Here is an 18,097-nt window from a genome sequence, read left to right as displayed (position 1 = left end):
TGAAAGGTGTAAACAGTTAGCACATGTGTGAATCTCAGTGACCAGCGGGAGAAGCGGGCGATCCTTCACTAACAGAAATCTGACCTGCTGAACTCTTTTTGTCGTGTGGCCAAATGTGTTTCACAGTAATGTCACGCACTGATTTTGGTGTAACTACACTTGACTGATGTGCGCAGCAGAAAGAGAGAGAGGGTGAGAGAGTGGAGGGGGTGAGAGAGGTACAGTCTCAGCGGCAGCACGGCTCTGCGCTCCGAGTGTGGATGTTAGAAAAGAGGGAAGGACTCCGAGACACACACACACACAGAGGAGCGCTACCGGTGGACGTGAGTGTGCTCGCGGGCTGCGGAGCGTCTCTCCGGTCAGCTGTGAATGGGATTACGGCGGCTCCTCCGGGACTGCAGGAGGAACCATGCGGCCGCAGAGCTGCCCGCTGCCCTCAGCACTGCTCCCGCTGCTGCTCGGGCTCTGCAGCGGCACAAGTTTCCCAACTAACATCAACATAGGTGAGTGAGCCCCGAGAACCCGGGTCTGACCAGCCCGACCCCCACATATTCAGATCATTCATATCATGATTCACGCGTGGACGCCTGGACCCGAGTGCTTGCGCTCCTCCAGACTGTCTCGAACGTTCCTGCTGTGACTTTGTGTCGATGTGCTTCTGTGATCGGGACTCCCTTACTTACACTAAGTTAGGGTTTATATTTCCACGCGAGGACAGGCGCTTTTTGTGTCTGCAGCACTTTAATATCGCTGCAAAACGCAGGGCATCTTTACCACTGTGACGCGAGGCGGAGGTTGTTCACGGTGATTCTCAGCGGCGGGAAGATTATGGAGATCAGCACCGCGGACAGAGTCACAGACTCAACAACCAACAACTGAGTTGATTCAAACATGGCTCAAAAATCGTTAAATATGAGAATCATTGAGGGAAAATGGGGATACCGGCTTCAGCACCACGGACAGAACTACTACATACGAACAATAGTGGACCAGCATGAGCACCAGAGTCACGGCGGGTGTGACTGATTGTTTTTATGGCCTTAAATTAAATATAGTTAAAACGTTGCCATGACTGGGGGGGTCACAGAGACACAGACAGAGCTTATTACAGGCTTATTTTAGGACAAAGGACAGAGTCACAGTAGCTTAATGTGCTTTATGATTCATATGGTTTCTGCCATACACATTTCAGAATCAGCATTTATGGGGTCAGAAAGTCAGACGGTAATATTCAGCACCATGGACAGAATCATGAAAGAACATTGTCTGTTTTTATGGACAAATTCCTAAATTTAAATTTACAATTGAAATAAGAGAATCAGAACTTTAGAGGGAGAGAGCGATAAAGACATGGGCTGGAATTCAGGAGCCGGAGAGAGAGACAGGCCACAGCATGGCTAACATCACTTAAGAACGCAAAGTGTTTTTTAAAGAGAAGTATGGTTATTATATTAATCCATAGGGATTAGAAGAATTAACTCCATGAACAGAGCCATATAGGGCTACCATTTCTCATGTCAATAAACATGATCAGGACATCCCAGTAGTAAGTCCCAGACTCTAATCCCCTCAGCTAGCCCCGAGGCTACATGTACACAACAGGATTTTCCATATTGAGCTATTAATTTATGAGCCAGTCACCTCTGAACCTGATCAGCTGTTTAGTCTGCTTGTTGCTGAGATGCGTGAAGATGTCCGTTTGCGGAGCGGGTGGATTCATTTTCTCTCAGAGGACTGATCATTTAATGATTGCAGCTCTAATGCCACACATTAGCGTATTAACTGTGTTTTTATTGTACGATGGTGTGTTATGATAATCCTGACTTTGCCTGTTTGATGGTTCTTATAATTTCCTCTGAGACATCCCGGCCGATGGGACTGTCAGAGAGGAGCCTGCAATCTTTCTTTGGAATGACTTTATCATATTTTTATCATATTTCTAAATTTAACTGTATCTTTTCATTAATCTGAAGTATTTCCTGAGGCTTTAGTGATTTCCTTCAGCTCTGTGTTAAACCGCAGTCTGCTCGGGTCACTTTACAGTTTTACTGTCAAGTCTAAATACTTGTGCTTTGCTGTTATATCACTAGATGGAGTTATTGATGATTTATTCTCCTTTTAAATGTACCTTTTTTTCCATCATTATATAATATTAAAAACTGAGAAAAGAGCTTATGATTTGTGTCCTAATGGTTCAACTGTTATTATTTAGCTGGTTGTAAAACACTCTGTGCCTCTCATGTAGGCTCACATAGATGGTGTGGTTCTCTTGCTCAAAGTCACTTTCATTTAGGGACAGATGGAGTCAACCCTGCCATTACTCAACATCTTGCACTATGAGACTCTACATATAGAGCTCTAACGCTAATTCAGTCGGGACCACTACAGAGCAGACCCCAGGTCAGTGACAGCAAAGTTGAGACTAATTAAATGGGATGCAAAGCAGCTTACAGACGTTCAGATGTTTAAATAATGCATACCAAATAAGATTAAACAGGGGTCACTGATTCATTTCTTATAAGGGGCTAAACTGCAAGCCCAGTGATGGAAGCAATGCAATGCAAGTAAAAGTGGTCATACTTTAGTATATACCTATTCATCCCCTGGGGGAGTAAAAATCCAGCTTTACTAAGTAAAAGTAGAGGTTAGGGTTAGTGCCTTTTAATCAGAATCCCCACTTTTATTAGATGCGTTGGGTTCAGATTTGGATTGAGGAGGTTTTGCAGGATTTCTTGCTGTGGGAGCACAGAGTTGGACACTGGCTCTTGCTGCTTCTCAGATACATATTTAGCTTGAACAAGAAAATCTGGGAGAGATCATCCTGATGTTCTCAAATAATATCACAACTGGATCCAAGGACTCAGGTGATGCAGAGTGTGGAGGAAGCTTCAGGCTTGGTGGTTAAATGCGCTATCCTGTTAGCAAGGCTGCAGCTGCTTCAAATGGAATTACTAGAGTTATTTTAATCAGTGATTCATTCAAGTTATTGATCAAATTAACCCTCACGTCATACTGGGCTCTTTTTGTGCCACTTTTTTCATTCGTATGAACGCCATTTCCGCTGTGTTGGGTGTAGCATAGCCAAACTTGCCAGCCGGTTTCGTTTTTGTAAAATCTTCAAATTTTCAGTCTGATTTTCTTACATCAGCCTAACACGGCTTAGCAGCAAAAATACTCACACTCAACACCCTAGGGACCGTTTTGTGCCCCATTGAAACCCATTATAAACGCTATTTTTCACGGCAAAAAAATTACGGTCAAATCGATCATGATCGGTTATGTTTCCGCTTCCGCTTGCAGTACTGGCCTTAGAGTTGTAATTTTTTTATTTGTCCACCGGGTGGCGCCCTTGCTCCACATGTGACGCCTGCTGGAACATACACATGTTCTCCAGCGGCCTGCTCGAGACAGATACCCGGAAAAGGCAGACTAATTTCCCGTGTACAGCAGCAGCTTGGCCCGCTGCTCGTTCCGGACCATTTTCTGCCCTTAGGTTCGTTTGATTTATTTATTTATTTTTTAATCAACAGGAAATGACGTATTTGTTTTCACGTGGTAGCGGAAGTGTGTGCTGCAGACACGGGAACCGAACCATATGCTCCGGCGCTGCGCGAAACACACCCGCGGCAGAGGCACTCCTCCCCGGGGGAGCAGGAGCAGCAGCGCCGCCTGGGGACATTTTTGGCTTCTGGAAAAAAAATTAAAACCGGATCGAAATTAATGTTCGTGCCAATCTTTTGTCCATCTAAAGGCCTAATTATAATAACAATAAAATATTACTTCAAATGTTTTTTTTGGAAAATATTTTATGTTTTATGTTTTATGTTTTTGGGGCAAAAAAAGCAGTGTGCTCATGTGACGAAACCGGGATATAAAGGGTTAAAATCCGCAAAATGTAATTAAAACTTGACATGAATATTTCAAGGAGAAGTAGGTCTAAAAGATTGGCTAATTTAAAGTGGAATAAAATATTAATATATAAATTTTTTATAGCACTTTTTCGGGCGTGGCAGAAAACGGTCCCTAGGGTGATGAACGTAAGTTTTTTAAAGGATGACGTGAGAATATATAACCTGCAAAAGTGCCCAGTGATTAAAACTGTTAACATCTGATATTAGTGATGCATAAAGCTCCAGAAAAAGGAAAAAAATACCAACATGCGGTTATAACAAAGTCGTACAAGAGTGAATATTCTGCGTCCTCAGGACTTTAGTTATGTAACTTACATTTCTATGCTACCATTTTCATGCAGCGAGCTCAAGTAAAGCAGGGGCTCAGTATTGTTTTCTGCCCTCAGTCCTGATGTGAGTAAACAGACGTTCAGCGGGAGTTTATGAAGCGGGGACTCCTCTGCCTCCTCGTCTATTCCCATGTCGAGCCTCGACTGGTCGGCTCACACTCAGCGATGTGTGGATGAGGCAGCTGTGGGCTGTAGCGCGTGTTACGCTGCCAAAATGAAGTTTAAATGTGATTCATCAGGCCGCTGGTCCAGATTCCCGCTGTGGCTTCCACTCAGGTGGGATGCTCATTTGGCATCAAGTTGAACTAACCTTCATTTTACTGGAATAAAATCCCTCCTGCAGCGTGACCCTGCACGCCCAACCAGAGCGCCTCGGCACTCCTGCACGTCTTTATAGCTTCAGTCACAGCAGATGGATTGCTTCCAGCCCTCATTTCTCTGATGAATAAATCATAAATGATTCTAATAAAATTTCACAAACTGTCTAGGGATTGCAGATTTTATTCTAGGTCAAATATACACAACAAACTCTATCATTAACAAAACCTTTATCCGAGCATAGTGCCTCATTCAGGTTTTGCAAAGGAGACTTCAAGTTATATAAAGTTTAAAGATGGAGACATGGAGTACACAGATGCAGAAATGAAGAAATTAATTTATTCTATTATTATTGTATTCATGGGCAAACATATTGTGACCCCAGTTGACTGAAAAAAGTCCAGTTAAGTCATGTGACTGAACATGCTTCAGTGATAAGTGACGAATGGAGGGAATTTGACTTCTGTCTGTCATGTTGACCCAGCATTTTCAGTTTCTTATGTTTCTGGTATTCTTCTGTATTATGATTTATGTCTGATTCTTTAGTTATCCTGCTTTGATTATTATTATAAGTCTACGTTTCAGTTTATTCTGGTTTAGGGTTTAGTTCTTAAGTTTTGTTCTTATGCCCTCGTGTTTAGTTTAGGTTTAGTTCTGTGCTTCGTCTTCTCTGCCCGTGTGTTCCCTCTGTGTAAAGTCCATGTTTAGTCTGTCTTTGTGAATTGTTTCCTGTTTTATTTTGAAGGGTTATGTCTGATGTCAGTGTTTCTAGCTTCGCTCCCCCTGTCTCGTTAGGTCTCATTCCTCCCGGCTGTGTTCCCCTGCTGTCTCTAATTCCTTGATGACCTCCTTAGTGTGTTTAAGCCCCATGTTTCTTTGTGCCAGTGTCGTGTTGTACCATCAGATTTTGCCTGTGTGTCCAGTTTGTGGGTTTTCCCAGTTAGGTTTCTGTTTTGTTTTCTGCCAGCAATAAAGCTGTGGTTTTTGAGTTGCACTCAGTCTCTGAGTCCTGCATTTGGATCCTCACCTCCGCCTGCCCGCACACAGAGCCCTGACACTGTCATAGAAATCCAAACAAAGACGAGAGCTGGAGTTCCACTGGATCAGGAAGGAAAATGAGAAACTGCAAAGGTTGTATGTTCCTTTAAGACAGGGGTGTCGGACTCCAGGCCTCGAGGGCCGGTGTCCTGCAGGTTTTAGATCTCACCTTGGGTCAACACACCTGAATCACATGATTAGTTCGTTACCAGGCCTCTGGAGAACTGCAGGAGCTAATTTAGCCATTTAAATCAGCTGTGATGGTTCAAGGACACATCTAAAACCTGCAGGGACACTGGCCCTCGAGGCCTGGAGGTGCCCACCCCGCTTTAAGGAGTACTCCAACCTTCACAATGAAGTAAAATTTTGCAACAAACTGCTCAAAACTCATTGAGCTCATTTTGTAGTCCATCTGGATATCATAGTTCTGACAGAGGAGCCTGGGGTAAGTGCCGTCACATTCTCTGAGCTTCTCTTTACTTGCTGCGACCTATTAAATACTCTTTCACAGCTTTTCTTCCCTTCACGAAATCTTCCATTGAGTTCAAGCACTGTTTGTGTATTAACTGATGCCTTAGTAGTGTGGCTAGAAATGGTGTGTGTGTGTGTGTGTGTGTGTGTGTGTGTGTGTGTGTGTGTGTGTGTGTGTGTGTGTGTGTGTGTGTGTGTGTGTGCGTGCTGAGATTTTTATTTTGAAACTGTAAACAGCAAAAATGTCCCATTTTGTGTTTGCGTTCCTCCTGGCTGATGTGCTTTCATACCTAAAAGTCAGGTATGATAGGAGGGGTTTGGGGTCTAGAACACATTTTGTGTAATTATAACATTATGTAATTTATGACCTGGTTACACAGACATGGAGGCGGTTGGAAGGTGATGAATCATAACAGCTGTCTTGTATTAAAAAGTTATTGTAAAGTTTGAATATCTTCGTGTTCTCCTAAGGTAATAATGACTAAATATGATACTGACTTGTATAACTACCAGTTTAAAAAAACAGTAACTGGGTAGGACACAAAGAAAAAGTCTCCAAAATGCTCGACTGGGTTAAATGAATAACACAGTCAAACTTCAGAGACAGTGTGTCCAGTTGGGAAGCATAAACTGTGAATCCGTTTCACCTGCTTTACAGATGAAAGTGGCAGCAGGTGCGCTGGACAAACCCCAAATAAAGGGAATGGTCTTGCAGGTGCTGACCACAGACTGCTGCGCTCTGCTCATCCCTCCTGGCTGCTTTTTTTTCTTTCCGTTCATGTCTTTGTCACTGCTGGTGGAATGAGACGGTACCTGCAGCTCATTCAGGCTGGATCTGGGCACGGGTTCATCTCCTCCAGGATGGCACATCCATATCGACCAGCACATTCTCAGGAGTGTGATGGATCATTAAAAACAGAACTGGACGGAGCCTTATTTGCTCCTGTGTGAGGAAGAACAAAGTGAGCTTCTGTGCTCGTCTCTGACCGAACTGTCAGATCCAGAATCCACAAGGGGCCGGCGTCCTGCAGTGAGACAGACACCGTGCAGCTGGATTAATGTCCTGTTGGTGTCTCTGCAGTGTAATGGGTGCTTCCTGTCTGGACACATTGATATCTGCGAAGTTCAGCTGACTTTGTGTTATACTGCAATGATCGGGAAAAAAACACCTTCTCTCTGAGTGTGAACCTCAGATGTGAGTTATCAGGACGTTTGGAATAAAAATCATAATGATGGCCACAGTGAAGCTGCTCATGTCTATTTTAGGGGGCCTTGGCTGAAACAAACTGATCAACAATTTCAAATGTGAATACAAAGTGATGACCCGCACCGTGCTTTGTTGGAAAAACTAATATACAGTAGGAGTGTGAAAAGTATGAATTTTTTGTGCTCCATATCGCCCCCCTCTGGTGACTGAAATCCCACTTACTCAATAATAAAAATGGCATCAAATTGTGGAGATGCTGAACTGAATTTGTGCTTATCATAAACTTTTATTTCCCCACATTTATTTTTATGTGATGATCTAAGAAGCTCTGTAAAAATCTCAATATGTTTCTGTTGAGGAAACCATGGCGATGCTAATTTCTGCACTGACTGGCTAAATAAAGATGAAGGAGAAGCTCGATGCAGAAGAAAGATGGTTTCCTTCCTTTTTCTTTAACTGCAGAAAATTTGTGCCTAAATGTCACCAAACAGCAGCAGAAAATCAACCATAACTGCGAAAAAAGCTGGAAACTGAAACTTTTTATTAAACTGCTTTATTCAAAGATCTGTTTGTGTGGAGACAGAGGACAGAGCAATTTTTACTTTCCTGCTGAGAAGAAGAGTCGTGAAAGCTTCACCACAAAAAGAAAGAAAAACATAAATTAACATTTGAATCGAGGAAGTTGGAGCGCCCTGCTGTGCAGTCATATGAAAGCATCTCTTCCTCCTTCAGCACAGAAAACAGAAGAGGGTCAGTCAGTCGGAGTTTAAGTGTTTGGATAATTTCCACGTGACCCTAGAAACCATTATGCTGAGAGGGTATGAGTGCCGTAAAATGGCTCCAGTAAGAGCAGAGAAAAGAGGCTTTTAACAGCAATTACAGCAAAGCGGGCACTCGTCATTATTAGTGACAATGGTAAACTCTGTGTGAGCAGCCAGCTCACGGGCAGCACAATCAAGCATCTCAAAGTTTCTTAACTTTACTCCCATTTCTTATTTTAGGGTAAAGTTGGAGTTTGAGGTGCTCAGGAGCAGTGAGTGTGAATACACTTACATGCAAGTACGAAAACACACAGTTCAGCTCCACTTTTCTTTTATTGGGGACATGAAAGCGAAATAAATTGGAAGAAATCTTCTTTGCTATTGTTAGCATGGCTGCTCTATCACGACTATATGGACATCAAATTAAGAACAGCAAGCTGGAGGAGAGAGAAGCTGGGAGTTTATTCATTTCCACCCAGCATGAAGACAAGGAGCCACATTTAACCTCATTTACAGACAACAGAGAATGAAACCTGACCCTGATTAGCGGCCTTAAGTAGACTAATATGAGCTGAACACGTGAAAATGTTTCACTTCATAGGAACTGAGGAATTTTGGCCTTAAACAGGACAAAGGTTCCAAGTTCAGACAGGAGTGAGACACGGCTGCTGACTGCTGTTTCTGGCTATCAGCAGCAGGAAGTGGCATCCACATTGACCACTTTATAGACAAAATCTTTAGATGGTTGAGTAACTAAAGCTCCACACTGGAAAAAAAGTGGTTAGACATATTTTAAATAACAGTCCTTTAAGGCGAAACAGGAGAAGCCCCACAATTACATCATTTAGTTCCAATTGGTTTTTTTTTAAGGCATTTCTATATGAGTAAGAGAAGCTAGCTTAACAGTAGACTCATGAGCTTCATTAGCTCCCTGCTAAAGGTGCAGATGACTTGCAGGCAATGTTCCCTCTAAGCTACGCGCGTGCGCAATCGCACACTGCTGGCACGTCTCTGCGCACAGAAAATCTAACCTGAATTGAAACTAAAACAAATACGTTAACAATTCTGTTTTGCAGTTTAAGTTAGTAAGTGACCGGAAACTGGCTGCTCCACCCAATGATGCGATTCACATTCGTATATACGCAGCTAATCAACGTCGTTTACGGGAAAGACTAACATGCTTTAATTGTGCTAAACAGCTCCACATGAATAACTAGCACGAGCTAATTAGCACAATGTTACGTCATGGACATTATTATAAAATTTTTGCTTTGCGGAGAGACGTTTTTCCTGCAATAATCCAGAACACACCATTAGCTTTTCTGCAGAGGGAAGCAGGGCGATGCGTTGACCCTTGATTTCCTTTTCTTTTGACTTTTTGAGGTTTAATTTAAAGTTTTACTGAGTGTGACACAGAGCTGCTTTTATAAACTCTGTTTGCATTTATACTCTAAGAACAGCATAAAGTGGGGGCGCTCTTCAGGGCGGTCCTATAAAGCACAATCACTATGAACAGCTCAATAAAGATTTCACTCTTGTATCTGATTTCATGTTAAATCAAACGGCGTCAGCTCTTACTGTAAAGCACACCGGTGTTTTTGGGCTTGTGGGTGAGCGGTCGTTTCTCTCTCTGGGGCTTTCCTGTCCTTTGTGCTTTGGGACACTGAAGAACACCCTCTGTGTGTCTCTGTGTGTTTGTCAACAGGAGGCCTTTTCCCCGGTGACTCCCATGAGTACGAGGTGTTTCGTTTCGCCCTGGCACAAAACCAGGACATCCCCAAGCTGGTGCCACAGGTGGACATGGTGGACACGAGCAGCAGTTTCGCCATGACCTACGCCTGTAAGTTCATAGACCGATGGCGCTCTGGGGCGGGCCAGAGGGTGACTCTTTGTTGGTGTTTGGGGTATTTTACCACATTTTTAACTGAGCTTTTTAATTCTGGTATAAACAGCATTTTGTGCACCTGTGCTTCAGCAGTTAGTTTCCATGGAGCGTTTCTACTTGATTTAATTTCATTTTACAAAGCGGTTCAGGTGCCATGCTCATCTTTTAGATATCTGAATTGATATGAATGAATGCAAGCAGGAGGACCTGGTGCATAAATCTTTGAAACAAAGCATCTCCGGCTGTGCTTTTTTTTCCTTTTCTTTGTGCACTCATATCCCAGATTCCAAAACGCAGCGGGGCATAGAGGATGTTTACCTCACACTGGTGCAGTTGGATCAGATCAAAGTTGAGTTTTGCTCAACAGTTTTGGGATGGAACTGGCTGCCACTGGTCCGGTGGATTTGGAGGTCACTCTGCTTTGCTGAAATGTAGCAACAACACGGTTTATTAACTCTACAAACAGTCTGATGTTTCCTTTCTCTGTAATGAAATTATCAGCGCTCACTGTGGAGTACTTTTATTATTTCATAACAGCAGACAGAAAGGAGTGGCTTCGCTCAGAGTTTGCTCAACATTTATGAGTGAAGCCGTCATTAAAGCATCATCCAGCTCAGCCTGTGGTGATCAGCGTGAACTCATCAAGGAAACAATTACAAGAAAAATAAGAACCATCTGCAGAACTCGGAGACATTTGCAACAATCAGAAAGCTTGTTTATATGAAAATGTAAAATGTACCTTCATAACTTATGACCTGTGTGCTCCAGTCCCCTGACTTTGATGTACTTATTTTCGGCTGTATGTGGATGTAAAAATGTAGTTTATCTGTCAGGTTACACGTGCCCAAACAACTGGCAGAGCTCATATTTGAATAACACTGCAGCTGTTTCATCATCGGCTTACTCCGCACGGTCTCTTACCACAAAGTGCTCCAAACATCTGAATCACATTCCTCCCACGACGTCAGACATGCCGCTGGTGTCCTGCAGCACCGATGCTTCTGCTGCGGCATTATTAGATCCCGAGAGAAGAATGTCTCAACTTCTCCGAGGTTTCAGCACTTCTTAATGTTGGTGTGTGGAGTTGCAGGCTGACAGGAGACGTTCTACATGTATGAAGTAATAGAGCGATTGTTGTGACAGTGGAGTGCGCTGCATTCGAGGGCTCGCTTTCAGGAACCAAACAAACAGTCTCTGCAGCTGATGCTGCTCCGGCTTCATTCATTGAACTGAGAAAGTGTCAAAAAAGACATGAAGAACATTACTGGAGATCTTGATCAGAGAGCCAATGATGAGTTAGAAAATAATGGAAAAAGTCCAGGAGTATAAAAGAGTTTTTACAGTAACTTTAGCATTTTTAAGATAAGATCAAATAACCTTTTTTAGTCCCACACGTTCAAAATTTTTTGGTCACATGCTAAATCTATTTAACACTTTAAAGTCAAGAGTTTATATGAGTTTCTGAGACTTCTACATCATCACTGTATATTTTAGCGATGTTAAAATTTGGTGTTTGGTGATTTGCCCTCTTAACTTCACCAAAGGACAAATAGAATTTGAATTTTAAGGGCTGAAAACAGATTTCGGGTCAGTTTAACTGCCCCGCTGCTTTGCTTTGACCGCAGTTACAAGGCAGCAAATTGTGCCATAGTTCTATTTCCAGACTTTTTATTTTGGAAGGTTTGAAATGATTTTTAAAGACAGGATTTTGCAGCAAATACATGTTTAAGACTTCAGTGTCAAATTCAGCAAAGCAAATTTCCTGCCGGTTATTTTTGGGTCTTGATGATATAACACATGGTTTTTGTAGCTACTGAATGTGCGCTTTTGCTCGGATGCTTTTGTGCATTGTTAGTGTATCATTTGGCTCTCTGTGGTGCTTGTCTGACTGGGTTTTTTGAAGGGTTAGCCTGCCGTCCGCTGCACTCGCCGTCATGGGTCAGTGCATCATTCTCCCGTCATCCAGACTTCATTCAGCAGACCTGGGATTTACAGGGTAAACACAAGTACATGGAGCCTGGCTTCAAAAGGGCACGTTGCGGCAGTAAATGGACGCAGACCATGGGGAGCTCGCCACTAAATGGACTCTGGCTCCGGGGAGCGTTCTGTACAGTGCAGCAGGTTTAGACAATAATGTGCTGACCTGTTTCATTCTGCCCCAAAACACTGAATTTACCACCTGAATGTTCAGCTGCTGCTGCAATGAATCAGTTCAACCTCAGACACGAGGCTTCATGTGTGACATGAGCTGTTTAAAGAGCTACAGTACGAGTGCTTAATCACACTGAGTACAGACCACAGCACATGTCATCACTTAACATCATTAGACAACAGAGGTCATTACAACTTATTTAAACTGAGTATTTCACATACATCACTCTGGAACTCAACTCTTTAAATTAAGAAATCAACCTAGCAACACTTTATCCTTCAGTATTTAGCATTAAAAACAGAGTTTAGTTGTCCTGAAAAAAGTGATAATGTTGGTACTCGTCAGAAAGGTGATGCTACTCAAAACACTTGGTCCAGTAAGTTTTTGGGCCAACGCAGTAAATAATAGAAAAACACAAATACAACAATTTGTGGTCATTTATTTAGAAAAATGTGACTAGTAGCTATGATTCTTATTTAACATGGACATAAACGTATTTATTGTATGCTTTAAACCGATGAGTTGCTCAGGTATATTTGGGGAGTCATTTAAACATTTTAAAAATCTTGTTTTTATGACAACAGTATGATTAATTTACAATTGGATAAACAAACTTTTAAGCCTCAGTCTCAACCAAAGGGATGAATTCTTATTCTTGTTATACTTCTTTGAAGTCCGCTGTCTGAGGTTTATTTGTAGCTGATGTTTTCTAATTAAAGTATCTGCAGATGAGTCTGCGCAGTCAAGAAAATAGGCAGTCTACACGGATCCTTGTTCGCCATGTGGTGGTATAAGTTAGACCCCAGCAAACCTCAGCAGGGTCACAGACATGAAAAGTATCCTCAAGACTTTATGTCTGAAATTTGAGTTGTTGCTAAATTAGCTAAATTACACATGCTAATCAGCAATAGGTAAAAGACTACCGACCACAATTTCTTCAACGATGAGTTAGTACAACCAGCTGCACAGAAAGCTCCACCATTTGTCAGATAACTGCATTAGAAAAACTGCAAAAGGCATCAACAACACAAACATGATCCAGAGATCCAATTCAGTGACTCCAATTAGTAGACAGCTAGCAACTGCAGTCGTCTGTGTTGCAATCCATCCATCAGTCTAAGAGGCCACGCCCCTAGTAATGCAAACTTTAAAATTCATCATTATCCAAGTATTTGAGTTATTAAAGAATTCACCCACCAGGAGGCTAAGGTTCAGGAGGTAGCGTTGGAAGGTTCCCCGGCGCCTTTAGCCTGCGTGGAAGTTTATCCTGAAAAGTTGTCCACAGAGCCTGATGTCGCAGTGTGAATGTGTGAACTTAGGCAAAAACATGGTTGTATGATCGTCTGTGAATAAGTGAAGGAGGCTTGTCGTAAGAAAGTGCTTTAAGTGCTCAAATGGAGTGTAAAAGTACCCATCCCTTTATACACAGATGTAATGAAGCAGCTGAGAGTTGGAACATTTTTCGAAGTAAGACATAAACATGTTTATTTCTGCTGTAAAGAGATTTTATCAGGCAGTCTACAGGGACTGATCACGGTGCACATTCACTTTGATGATTGGTGCTTTACCTGGACCTGACATTTCCCACGGCCGGCGGAGCGGACCAATGTGTCACAGTGAGATTCTCCTCCATAATGCAGAAAGTCTCTAACGTTGCTATCTTGAGATGCTTTGTGGATCCAACCTGTCCTCACTCCCAACTTATCACATGACCCGTTGGTGTCACCGCGGCTTAAACATGTTTAATACGAGGCTCTGATCTTCTGAAATAGATGGAATGAGTGTTGCTGGTGTTGTTGAGGAGTAAAATGTAATAAATGTTATTTATTACTGTGGCAACAAAGAAAATGTTGGAGGAGCTTGTTGCATTTTGACAAGCAGTGTTGGTGCCAATATTTCAAATCAGTGACAGAAAACTTTAAAATAAGAAATAAAAGTGACACAAACTGCAAAAAAGGCTCAGATGAACCTTAACATAAGGAAGTAAACATGACGTTGGTACCAACACTCGAATAAGAAATGCTTCATCGTCATCTCTGAGAAGCTCAAGTATTAACATCAGTTTATTTATTCATATTCTATCTTGAAGCCGGCAGTTTTAGCAGCTCCAGTCTCAGAATACTAAACAAAAAAATGCTAATGCTAATAAAAGTGGAATATAAAATCAGCTCTCAGTGGTGCAGCTGTGCTCTGCAGCATTAAAACTAAATCTGGAGTGAAAGACAATTGGACTGCACATTACACAGGTTAGTGTTGTTATGAGGGCAGATATTTCTTAATAACGTCCTCACTGATCATGTTTTACAGCCTAGCAGAGCAGATAATCCCAAAAACATGCTTCCAGTTCAATTGTGAAGTCTTTAGAACCAGCGCCATGTAGTTAATAAGCAACAAGTGCCTGTGTTTCTGCTGAGTCATACTTTATACATGCGTAGAGCCGCACAGAGCCGGTCGTCCTCTCTCATCTGACAGAATCGTTAGCTTTGATTTGGACGGGGCTCAGTCAGGATCTCAAAGTTTGATATTCACAATCTCTTTTCACCCAGTTTTTCATCTTTATTAACCCTTAAACGCACAGCCTGCTGGCTTGGATGCATTTGTTGATCTGAGTGTTTCAGGAAGACAAAGCGTCCGTCCATAGGAACGTTTCTAGACACTTGAGAGGGGTGAGGATTTTGAACCAACGTGTTCTCTATTACTATCATTTACGTACAAAATAAATATCTTTATCTCCAGTTTGGTACCAAAGACTTGGAGAAACAATGCTGAGGAGCACTAACGCTGCTCTGGTGACTCAGCACCTCACTAAGATGCTTAGTTTTCCTATCAATTACCTAATTAAAACAACCAGTGTATCATAGGCCTCTAAGCAGTGTTAGCCTATTGGTTGTTTGTAGCTGAGTGAGAAATGTTTTCAGTCAGTTATAGTGAGTTTGTCTGTGCTGGTGTTTTGGGTTTGGCTTATTCCACCTGAAGGTGAGTCCATCGAGTCTCTGGATCTCTTTAAAATGAAAATTAATGAGAGAAAATCAGTGAAACCAAAAGTGGCCAAAAGGATAGCTGTCCATGCATCCATCAGTCCATCCATTTTGTAGGTGCATACTACTGTTTGCAAGTCCCCCCCCTCGTAGAGTCTGCCAAGGAGAATGGTTAGAAGCTATGATTGCAAGGAAAGATGGAACCAGAGATCACATCGCCTCGTCTGAGACAGCCCTGAGGGAGGCCTTTGTTGGCAAAAGCTGGGCGGAAGCCATCCTCTGGACCTGGAGGAAGGACAGTGAGGGTCCTGTGCTTTTAGCCCTCTGATTACCTCTAGTGTTTTGTTTATCATCATATTTCCAATTTTAATTCTTATAGAAAAAAAGGCGTCACAAAGGATTCACATGTCCTCCATCTCAGGACGTCTCTGTCTGAAACTGAGGGTCAAAGTGGCTTCCAGAAAAAGTCCAACAGTTAGAGGAAGGTTTCACAGTTGTGTGAAGGCAGCTCAGTGCAGAGCAGACCTCTGTGGGTCTTATCCTCGCAGCGCTACCACCTGTTCCGACAGGCCAGTTTCTTTGGGTGAAACAAAGCAGCCTCAGTGTCTGATGCTCTCCTAAAAACGCGTCCTCTGCTCGCTCCTCTGAGCAAACAGGAAACCACAAAGTGCAACTCCTGGTTTCCTCTTTTCTGCTGGTCAGCAGGTGCCTCTGAGTGTTTCTATGGAAATGCTGGTTAGTGGGTGTCACCGATTGTTACCATGGAAACTCCGCTCAGTCGGTGTCGCCCATTGCTGCCATGGAAACACCGGTCAATGGGTGTTTTCTTGTTGAGAGACTGGCTCCGGAGCTGCTGTTTCTGTGTCCTGTGGGAAAATCAGGCTGCAGTCACTGACTCCTGTCTGTTGCTCTTAAAATGGCCGGTTTCTGCTTTTCCTTACTTCCTGTTGGCTCTCGTGCTCCAGTGGCGGAGGTTCTTATTAATGATGGCCTCAGTTACTTTCAGATAATGAGGTCAGAATAAATACAAGTAATCTCAGACTCCTTTAAACACTTTGATTTGTTTAGCTCTTCCCTACTCTTGGATGTGTATGACACCAGTAACATTGTCACCGCAGGCACTGAAACCTCAACCACCTGCTGTTCAAACTTTCTGAGGGGCAGCCAATTAGAAGAGAGTTGGCTTAAAGTGGGAGGGGCTTGTTTCAGATGTGGCATAGCCTGAGGGATTGCACCAAAGCTAACTGTTGTATAAATGAGGATTATTTTGGATTCTGAATCATGCAAAACTTCTCTAATAGAGTCCCAGAATAAAGATATGCAGCTGGATCTGAGCAGAATACGACCACTTCAGGCTCTGACTCTGTTTCTGTAATATTAACTCATTGCCTTAAAATATCTTTTCACATATAATTTTTTTTGTATAACTGCACCCAGAATAGCTGATAACTGCACTTTATTAAGTGTCTGAGGACTGAGGAAGTTACCTGTTGTAGCCAGATTTATTCCATTGCCAGCTGATGCTCAGGTTCAGCCGCTTTGTTGTTTTATCAGCGCTCTGATTGTTTTCAGCCCAGACTCTGACTGCAGAGCTGCACTCTTGGAATATGAGCAGACTGTGGTTTGGGCATCATCTTCTCGAAAGAAATGCTAAAAAAACAACATTTGAAAAATAGGCTTTCTACACTTCTCACGTCAATAGCAGATTGTGGATTATAGGTTATCATTTGTGTAGAACGTTGTATTAAGACTGTAAGCAGTTGCAGGTTGGTTGTGTTTTTTGGATGTTCTGGCAGCCTGGGTGACATCAGACAGGCAAAACTAATAGATTCATATCATTTATTCATAATAAAGTCTGAAGGCCATGAAAATCATGAGAGAACAAAAGAGCAGGAGTGAACCTGGAGAAGGTCATGAAGCAGGTGAGAGAATGTGTACCGGCAGATGTGTTTGTTAATGCTAACTAATGAGCTAATCAGCTTCATTAGGAGGACGCTGATTTAACAAAAGTCAGACCCAGAGGTATCACACACAGATAATCTGATGATGCTGCAGGTATTTGCATATTCAGAGAAAAACCTGAGTTGAGTGAAAACGTGAGTTAACATTTCTGTTCTGAAAGTGATATAATCATCTGTGCTTTAAAAATTAGATGTAACTTGTGTTTAGTGAGCTCAGGAGATGCTGTCAACAGAACCAGGCGGCTGTTTTTATCCTGAGGTAAGCCAGCTGTCCGTTCCACCTTTGTGCAGTCGAGTTTTCATTTTAGTTTTTTCTACGTGCGAGTTTTATTTTTCTTTCCTGAGCTCAGGCCACGCTGTCGAGTGAAGCGGCTGTCAGTCACTCGAGCCGTCATCACGAGACTAAATCTTGATAAAAGTGAGAGTGAGCAGCTTGTGTCGGAGTCTCAGCGCTCAGAGAGATGTTTGTTTTTCTGCCTCAGAGCGCGCTGGAAAGACGCAGCCATGCTGCTCGGCGCCGACTCTAGAGTCTGTCTCGCAGGAGGCCGAGCTCAGTCTGTTTTACATTTCACACAACAACAGACCGGGGAGAAAGCGGGAGGGGAGGGGTTAACAGTAAGAGAGAAAAGAAGCGAGAGACTGAGCAGGAACAGAGGGAAAACGGGGAGACCGAGGCTGGTACAAAAAGCACAGAGGACAGTTTCTCATGTGCAATTATGATTTCAAATTCAGGTTCAGCTGTGGAGAGGACATTTTATCAGCTTCAGTCCTGAGCTGGCCAAACGGCAAGTGAACAGACACTGACAGCAGGACTGCAGAAATCATAACCATGAATATGAGCTTCATTATTTAACATGAGCGCTAACAAGTGAGGATTTCCTGAAAGAGTTGGAGCTTGTGGGTTGCACGGGGTTCTCAGAGTTGGCGCCAGCCCTGGCTCCCTACCATCGTCTGGTTCCACTGTGGGATCTTTGTGGGTTCATTTGAGGGAGTGGGAGGCCCAGGTGGCAGTGGACAGAAGCCACAGGGAGAGCGATGGAGGGATGAAGCCACAATCAGCTCACACCTCTGTCACATGTCAGTGAA

The 18,097-nt window shown here is 42.9% G+C and overlaps 1 protein-coding gene across 6 annotated transcripts in view; it reads left to right on the top strand.

The window, feature by feature from the left end:
• Positions 1 to 217: 217 nt before the first annotated feature.
• LOC147320310 (glutamate receptor 1-like) overlaps positions 218 to 18,097 on the top strand; it is a 109,363-nt gene continuing 91,483 nt past the window's right edge. For 5 of the 6 annotated variants that reach the window (XR_015131242.1, XM_086308149.1, XM_086308148.1 and 2 more), the window contains exons 1-2: positions 218 to 503; positions 9,741 to 9,875. Coding sequence is in view for 5 of the 6 variants with exons in the window: in XM_086308149.1 (XP_086164275.1) it covers positions 410 to 503; positions 9,741 to 9,875 (229 nt within the window). In the remaining variant the exon portion in view is untranslated. Of the gene's footprint in view, positions 504 to 5,891; positions 6,042 to 9,740; positions 9,876 to 18,097 lie in introns of those variants that run through there. The other variant, XM_086308150.1, reaches the window with a different exon arrangement.

This window comes from Aulonocara sp. 'chitande type north' Nkhata Bay, linkage group LG10, assembly GCF_057382095.1.
Source record: "Aulonocara sp. 'chitande type north' Nkhata Bay isolate Kocher_YH1m ecotype deep benthic linkage group LG10, A_spYH_male_GT1.1, whole genome shotgun sequence".
NCBI lineage: Eukaryota > Metazoa > Chordata > Actinopteri > Cichliformes > Cichlidae > Aulonocara > Aulonocara sp. 'chitande type north' Nkhata Bay.
This window is presented reverse-complemented; position numbering and strand designations above follow the sequence as displayed.